At 43.2% G+C, this 9,168-nt stretch overlaps 1 protein-coding gene across 1 annotated transcript in view; it reads right to left on the reverse strand.

Moving 5' to 3' along the window:
- gpr143 (G protein-coupled receptor 143) overlaps positions 1-5,605 on the reverse strand; it is a 12,298-nt gene extending 6,693 nt beyond the window's left edge. Inside the window, exons 1-5 of the mRNA XM_082174806.1 lie at positions 5,462-5,605; positions 4,513-4,607; positions 4,337-4,429; positions 2,090-2,199; positions 346-454 (exon numbers count right to left, since the gene is read on the reverse strand). Coding sequence (XP_082030932.1) covers positions 346-454; positions 2,090-2,199; positions 4,337-4,429; positions 4,513-4,607 — 407 coding nt within the window. The 5' untranslated portion in view covers positions 5,462-5,605. The remainder of the gene's footprint in view (positions 1-345; positions 455-2,089; positions 2,200-4,336; positions 4,430-4,512; positions 4,608-5,461) is intronic.
- Positions 5,606-9,168: the final 3,563 nt, after the last annotated feature.

Consider the following 9,168-nt stretch of genomic DNA (forward strand, 5'->3'; position numbering starts at 1 on the left):
AGGCCACAACTCAACAGGGACGAGATATTATTTAAAATTGGAATTTCTCTGAAATTAAAAACTGTAAGTCCACAACTGCAGGAAATATATCACACTGTGCAAGTGATCTTTGGATATTTTATTACAAAAATCTTACATATTGTAGCTTTAAAAGTCTGTTTGCAAAGCCTGCACCGAAATTACGACTGATTTACCAAATAATCCACAGTTAAATACATCACCTTTAAGAATGTTTAGATGTTTGTGCAGGAAAACGAGATAGAAACACTGAGGAAGAACATGATGTTTTGCAGTGTGTGATTAAGAGCTTGATATAAATCTCTGCTCCATGAATATGAATCTTACCAGATGACAAACACCAGCATGATCTTAAAGAACCGTATTTTGATCTCCGATCCGAGGCGTCTCTCGTTCTCGGTGTAGATTCCCTGCTGGCCCTTGAGCAGCGACGTCACTGCAACAAAACACAAGTTTCTCTAAATAAAGTCATGAGTAGCGATGCACGATATATCATCCACCATATCGGTATCGGCCGATATATGCTCATTTTTAATGTTATCGTTTACGGCCCGCTATATTAAAGCCGGTAAATAATGTACTATTTCCTTCATCTGAGACGCTTCAGATTCGCACTGTTCAACATGATGGGTTTGAATCGCTTGAAATATGATTGGAATCACTTCAAAATAGGAAAATACAGAAGCTCAAGTCTGTCATATCGTCTACATACAATTATAATTAGAACATTATAATTGTGTGTTTGGGACTTTAATGATGAGACTTTTGTTTTTGTAATCAGGCTCTCAAAAAATATACCAAAATGTGGATTTATATTTATCGGCCAATATGTCGGTTATCGGCTTTCAAATATAAAGAATTATCGGTATCGGCCAACATTTTCATGTCGGTGCATCGCTAGTCATGAATGAACTGAACTGAAGATCTTTCTACACTGAAACAATTGGCAACACTTTATAGGTTAATTTGTTAACATAACATGACCTAACAATAATTAAAGCTGTGGAAGTATTGCTCAATCTTAGTTAAAGGAGTAGTTCACTTCAGAATGAACATTTCCTGATCATTTACTCTCCCGCACGTCATCCAAGATGTTCATGTCTTTCTTCAGTCGAAAAGAAATGAAGTTTTTTTGAGGAAAACATTCCAGGATTTTTCTCCGTATAGTGACTTCAATGGGGTCACGATTACCAGTGAGAGTTCCCATCATCACCACCAGAGGGCACTACTGTCATTCCCTAATGAAACTACATTTCCCATAACTCTCTGCCTGGACTCATCCCTGATTGCATCCACCTGTACTCTCCCTATAATAGCCTGGTTTTCACATTACTCGCAGAAATTGCGCTTAGACTGAAGTGGAATCCGTATGTTCGTTTGTTCCGTAAGTTATTTTAACTTATAAAGTTTTAAATATTAATATTTAATATTTTATTATATTGCACTTTTATGATTGGTAAATGCACTTTTATGATGGACAGATGCACTTTTATGATTGATAAATGCACTTTTATGATTGATAAATGCACTTTTATGATTGATAAATGCACTTTTATGATTGGTAAATGCACTTTTATGATGGATAGATGCACTTTTATGATTGATAAATGCACTTTTATGATTGATAAATGCACTTTTATGATTGATAAATGCACTTTTATGATGGATAGATGCACTTTTATCATGGATGGATGCACTTTTATGATGGATAGATGCACTTTTATCATGGATGGATGCACTTTTATCATGGATGGATGCACTTTTATCATGGATGGATGCACTTTTATCATGGATAGATGCACTTTTATCATGGATAGATGCACTTTTATGATGGATAGATACACTTTTATGATGGATAGATACACTTTTATGGACTTCAAAACAGAAACGGCCATTCACTGCCATTATAAAGCTGGAAGAGCCGGGACATTTATTAATATAGCCTAACTCTGATTGTGTTCGTCTGAAAGAAGAGAGTCATATACATGAGTTCAGGGTGAGTAAATCATGGGCTAATTTTTATTTTAAAGTGAACTATCCCTTTAGAGGGCTTGAGCAGATTGGCACTCACCAGCGGAGACGGTCCGAGCGAACAGCACTGGGTTGACGGCGAGCACCAGGAGCATCGGGGCGTATGTGGTGACGTAGTGCGGGACGGCGTGCTGAAGGCCATTCTCACAGCTCACATGACAAACACACGCTCAGTTCAGACCCACAGTGCAGAAGCGGCTCACATCACAGTCATGCATTTGCCAGAATTCATTGGATTCAATGATACATGTTATCCAACCCATGACTTTAGTGTTGCTATGATTAAAGCATTAGTTCACTTCAGAATTAAAATGTCCTGAATTTACTCACCGTCATCCAAGATGCTTGTGTGTTTCTTTCTTCAGTCGAAAAGAAATGAAGGTGTTTGAGGAAAACGTTCCAGATGTTTCTCCATATAGTGACTTCAATGGGGTCCAACAGGTCGAAGGTCCAGATGTGAGTTTCAGTGCAGCTTCAAAGTCTCGCCACGATCCAGCCGAGGAATAAGAGTCTCATCTAGACAAACCAGCCGACATTTTAGAACAAAATAAACATTTATATACTTTTAAACCACAAATGCTGGTCTTGCACTCGCTGTGATGCGACACACATTATGTGATCAGATTGAAAGGTCACGAGTGTTCCGGTTCAGAAAGGTCTCGGTTTCTCCTCCAACTTCGAAATCGTCCAACAACGTTGTTTTACCTTTTATTTATTTATTGATTGTAAATGGCGTTTGTCTTAGTCTTTGCACGTTTGCTTTATAAACACTGTTCTTACGCCTACGTCACGCTTGACCTTTCAACCTGATCACGTAATGTGTGTCGCATCACAGCTAGTGGAAGACCAGCATTTGTGGTTTAAAAGTATATAAATGTTTATTTTGTTCTAAAATGTCGGCTGGTTTGTCTAGATAAGACTCTTATTCCTCGGCTGGATCGTGTCGAGACTTTGAAGCTGCACTGAAACTCACATCTGGACCTTCGACCTGTTGGACCCCATTGAAGTCACTATATGGAGAAACATCCTAGAAACGTTTTCCTCAAAAACCTTCATTTCTTTTCAACTGAAGAAAGAAAGACATGAACATCTTGGATGACGGTAGGCCTGTCGCGATAATTAAATAACCGTCTGATCGCGATTATTTGATCTAACCGCGATTGTTTCAGACAACCGCGATTATTGCACTCTTTTATAGGCCTACGGCACAAGGGGGAGTCATGGACCAAAATAAATAGACAAGCACTAATTACGTTTTCCAGCAATATATTCAAAGTCATCTGAAGCCATTCCATAGCTTAATGTGAGGGACAGTATTTACATTGTTAAATTAAAGTTCACAAACTCGTCTGCAGCTGTCAATCAGTCCGTTCAGCATTCAAACTCTGCAGCTGTCAATCATTCCGTTCAGCATTCAAACAGCGCGCGTCGTCCGGTTACGACAGGATACACGGTAAAACTTTCTCCAATGTGACATTGACGTTATAATGCTTGATCTGTAGATAAAGGGCTGTGGATTTGCATAAAATGACTTTATTTTGCTGGAGTTTTTTGCTGTTTCTAAATGACTCGCTTGCTACCGTGTGCCTACACAGCACAAGGACTATGAATTGGCATCAGATGCACAATAACTGGAGTTTAAAACTGTTAAGAAACAAATGATCAATAAACTGTTGCCCTCGACATTTCTTCGCTTTGTGCCGTGAACTTTTAAATGCGCACTTGTGCAGCGCTGCTCACTGTGACTCCATGTTGCTTTGAGCACATCATTCTGCACCCGCGATGCGCATACGCGCTTTGTTCCGCTCTGTTTTGAAGCGTATCATATTATCATGGTTTGTGCACATTTGTTTTTGTTAACATGTTTAGATTTTTTATTTTTTATTAAATTACTGTGCAGATGTTTTCAAAAATTACTTTTTGCTGCTGATTTATACACTCACTAAGTTTAATAAACTAATTGTCATAGCTATTGAATATATTTATTTAATATTTAAAGGTGTTAACTGTAATCTTAGGATTAAATTCATCACAATTATTTAATGAATGAAGCACAAAGCCCTAAAACAGACAATTAATCGGCATAATCGCCAAAGCCCTAACACAGACAATTAATCGGCATAACCGCAATTATTTTTTAGTCAATTAATCGTCAGCCAAATTTCATAATCGTGACAGGCCTAGATGACGGTGAGTACATTATCAGGACATTTTAATTCTTAAGTGAACTACTCGTTTAAGTGTGTAAAATGTACACACTGCACCTTTAAGTGTGTGTTTTGGTCACCTGGAGATGGAGGGGTAGTAGAGCATCGCCACGCCCTCGACACACAGCAGAAGCGTCAGACCCCACGTGATCATGTGATACAGGACGATGGTGCTACGACAGAGACACGCGCGTCAGGAAATCAAACTAACATCTGCTCCAGCGTTTACACGAACAAGATGCATGATGGGACACACCTAATGCCAGCCGATCTCTTGACCACCAGGAAAACATCCACCGCGTAACAGAACGTCCACCAGAAGGAGGCGCTGAAAAACAGCTGGATCCACATCTGGAGATGAAAACAAAACCACATCCATCCTTTACATTATTAAATTTGCAAAAAATAATTTATTTTTTATTTACATGCATATTTAAAGCATATTTGATAGAAAACAAATGTGAGTTTGAATAGGTAGAAAGGATATGATTTTAAATAAACTAGCAAAATTAGCGTTTTGTATTCATTTTAAGGCTTTAATTTGTTAATTATAAGACTTATTTGTGAGAGTAAATGCATAATGTTTAGATTATTAATGTGCCTATAATAAAGTTAACATTACTCAACTATTAAGTTACTCTTTTCAGTTTTGTTAGTATTTATTTTAATTTTTTTCTTGTTTTAAGTACAAACTTACTATTTAGTTATTGCTTGTTTATATTTATATATATTTTTATTTATATATTTATTTTTTATCTTGTTTTCCCTTAGAATTAGATTTATTTTTCTGACCCCACTGGCAGATATTTATTATTGTTCTAAGTATAAACTCACTATTTAGTTTTTTTTATTTATTTATTTATTTATATTTGAATATTTATGTTTTTTTGTTGTTTTTTTGCCCTTTTGAATTGTTTTTTTTTCTGACCCTGTTTACACTTGTTTATTTATTTATTTATATTTGGAAGAATATATATATATATATATATATGTGTGTGTGTGTGTGTTTATTTGTATGTTACTGTTGATTTTTGTTGTTGTTGTTTGTCTTACTTACATATTATAAGGTTACTTATAATATGATTAATCTTTCATTTTCTGCAACTGTATGTTTATGCAAGTACAAATAACTGCAGATTTAACCAGTCTCAGTGACATTTAAGGTACACATGAGACGTCAGCTGTAACGGTCCTGCTCCTCTTACCGCACTGCCGACGCAGAACACCTCGGGCCAGACGTCAGTGCCGTTCCCACCGGAGATTCTGTCCACGAGATCGGGAAGGCCGAGCCAGATCGACGAGCGCACGATGATTCCTGCACAAATGCATCACATCACTCCATCTTTGATGAGGATTTACAGTAGAGGATCGTAAAACATGACAATACTGTTTGTAGGATCTGTTATTTAAAGGTACAGTGTGTAACTCTTTTTGTTTGAAATTTAAATAATGAGTCAAAACATCATCAGTCCTTCTTCCATTTTTATCTTTCCCTGTAAGACACATTGTGTGTGTGTGTGTGTGTGTGTGTGTGTGTGTGTGTGTGTGTGTGTGTGTGTGTGTGTGTGTGTGTGTGTGTGTGTGTGTGTGTGTCACAAGAAAGGTTGACATGGAGCCGCTTAATCTCCAGCCTCCGGAGAATCTCCCGTTTTAACTAGTGATGGCAATTTTAAAACACTGCTTCATGAAGCTTCCAAACCTTTACGAGTCTTTTGTTCTGAATCAGTGGTTCGTAGCGTGTCGTGTCTCAGACTGGCAGAGTCACGTGATTTCAGGAAACGAGACTTCATTACGTGATAACTGTTTCGAAACACATGATCTCTGTAAACCGAGTCACTGAGAACCAATGAACAAGAGTCTGATCTCCTGATCTCTGATCAGTTTTATACATTTGTAGAGGTTTTAATTAGACATTAGTATAATTGTTTCGCATTGTTTCGTTGCCTCGATCAGCCCACCACTAGTTTTAACCCTTCCGCACGTAAGATCACACCGGTGTGACGGGAGCGCTCAGTGCATCACGTGATCAATTGCTAAATTCAAACGTGCTTTTGCGCGTCGTCTGGCGCTCAGTGCTCGTCATATATCACAACTATTCAGTGTTTTCAACCACACAAGGTTTATTTCAGGTTTCAGACATTTAAATGAACATAAGAAAAACAATACATTTAGAGTTTGTAAAATACACACTGATATCTATGGAAGCGGCAATAATAATCCTTTCCATTATAATTAGACGACACGTTTTATTCATATCAGATACACATTGTGTAAGTAGCTTTAAAGTTTACTCTATTCTTCCCCCAGTTCACCGGCCACTTCTATGTATTTCAGGAGAAGAGGATGAACTCACGTGTTGTAAATCCAACAGATCCGATTCTCTGAAACAAACTAGCATGGCGGCGCCGTCGCGCATATAGCCCAACTAACGCCATCGTTATAAAGGTGTTTAAACAACAAAACACGTCCACTTGTACATATTTGACAATCGGAATATCAGATCATTCATGCTATAGCTAACACATTTGTGAATATTTTATTTCAAAAAATAAAATAAAAGCAGATCATCATTCATTCAGTGCTGTTGTGGTTGCGGTGTCACGTGACAAGCAATGACGCATCACCATGGAAACCTTCGCCTTGAAAAACTCACGGTCAGCAAGAATAATGTAAACTTGCGAGTGAAAAGGTTAAAGAAACACTGAACAGAGGAGAGTCGGCCGAATGCGACAGAGCTCGTAATAAAACAAGAATCAACATCAGCTCGGCTTCAGGAGACGGAGAGAACGGAGGGATTGGAAATGCTGTAAAAGCGACGTGGAAATGATGTTGTTTTATTGCTCAAAAGGAGAGGAAGTGGTTTATAGGGCTGTTTTATTATTTTTCGATTAATCGTTTAAAAACAATTTTTTCCCATATTTAATCCATCACCCAAAAGCCAGTATTAGTGTTCCTCTACTGGTCACATGTTACAGCGAATGCTGTGAGATATTATGTGTGTTTAATCTTAAAGGGATACTTCACCTCTGGAAAGATGAATGTATTTCAATTGGGTCATTTATGTAGTAGAAATGTGAAATTATTTTTGAATTTGGAGCTTTCTGGACTGAGAAAAGCCAGAAAATTTATTTTTGGCTCATGTGGATGAAAGACAACAACTCCCAGAATGCACTTGCTTCGCTGCCCTAGGAGGCCACTCCCAAGCCACGCCTACCGGTAAGAGCGCACAGTTGAAAACAACAAGGCTAGGCTACTAGTGAGTCTCCGTGACGAGTTTGCCCGGGATTTCGAGATCGCCCAAAATGTCCGGGATTCGGCTTTTGCGTTCTACAGTCGCCATTCATCATGTTTACTGTGGCGAGCAGGACGAGGCTGAGGGGCGCGGGAGAACGGCGAGCAGGACGAGGCTGAGGGGCGCGGGAGAACGGCGAGCAGGACGAGGCTGAGGGGCGCGGGAGAACGGCGAGCAGGACGAGGCTGAGGGGCGCGGGAGAACGGCGATCAGGACGAGGCTGCGGGGTGCGGGAGAACGGCGAGCAGGACGAGGCTGAGGGGCGCGGGAGAACGGCGAGCAGGACGAGGCTGAGGGGCGCGGGAGAACGGCGAGCAGGACGAGGCTGAGGGGCGCGGGAGAACGGCGAGCAGGACGAGGCTGAGGGGCGCGGGAGAACGGCGAGCAGGACGAGACTGAGGGGCGCGGGAGAACGGCGAGCAGGACGAGACTGAGGGGCGCGGGGGAACGGCGAGCAGGACGAGGCTGAGGGGCGCGGGAGAACGGCGAGCAGGACGAGGCTGAGGGGCGCGGGGGAACGGCGAGCAGGACGAGGCTGAGGGGCGCGGGAGAACGGCGAGCAGGACGAGGCTGAGGGGCGCGGGGGAACGGCGAGCAGGACGAGGCTGAGGGGCGCGGGAGAACGGCGAGCAAGACGAGGCTGAGGGGCGCGGGGGAACGGCGAGCAGGACGAGGCTGAGGGGCGCGGGAGAACGGCGAGCAGGACGAGGCTGAGGGGCGCGGGAGAACGGCGAGCAAGACGAGGCTGAGGGGCGCGGGAGAACGGCGAGCAGGACGAGGCTGAGGGGCGCGGGAGAACGGCGAGCAGGACGAGGCTGACGGCCGCGGGAGAACGGCGAGCAGGACGAGGCTGAGGGGCGCGGGAGAACGGCGAGCAGGACGAGGCTGAGGGGCGCGGGAGAACGGCGAGCAGGACGAGGCTGAGGGGCGCGGGAGAACGGCGAGCAGGACGAGACTGAGGGGCGCGGGAGAACGGCGAGCAGGACGAGGCTGAGGGGCGCGGGAGAACGGCGAGCAGGACGAGACTGAGGGGCGCGGGAGAACGGCGAGCAGGACGAGGCTGAGGGGCGCGGGAGAACGGCGAGCAGGACGAGGCTGAGGGGCGCGGGAGAACGGCGAGCAGGACGAGGCTGAGGGGCGCGGGAGAACGGCGAGCAGGACGAGGCTGAGGGGCGCGGGAGAACGGCGAGCAGGACGAGATTGAGGGGCGCGGGAGAACGGCGAGCAGGACGAGGCTGAGGGGCGCGGGAGAACGGCGAGCAGGACGAGGCTGAGGGGAGCGGGAGAACGGCGAGCAGGACGAGGCTGAGGGGCGCGGGAGAACGGCGCGAGGCCGGTGGCGTGATTACTGAGACGCACCGGTCTCGTATCTCTCACGGAGGAGCGGGATTTTTCTTAGCAATGTTAAAACGCACATCAACGATCACTTGTTTAGTGTTTCATGTAAACACTACATTCAGATTCACCAATCGGAATGAATTCAGTTAGACTGAAACAAAAGGTGTGCATGCAAACAATGAATGGCGACTGCAGAAAGCAAAAGCCGAATCCCAGACATTTTGGACGATCTCGACGGCCGGACATGTCCGGGAAAAAGAGGATGGTGGTAACCCCTACTAC

This window comes from Leuciscus leuciscus, assembly GCF_965113295.1.
Source record: "Leuciscus leuciscus genome assembly, chromosome: 7".
NCBI lineage: Eukaryota > Metazoa > Chordata > Actinopteri > Cypriniformes > Leuciscidae > Leuciscus > Leuciscus leuciscus.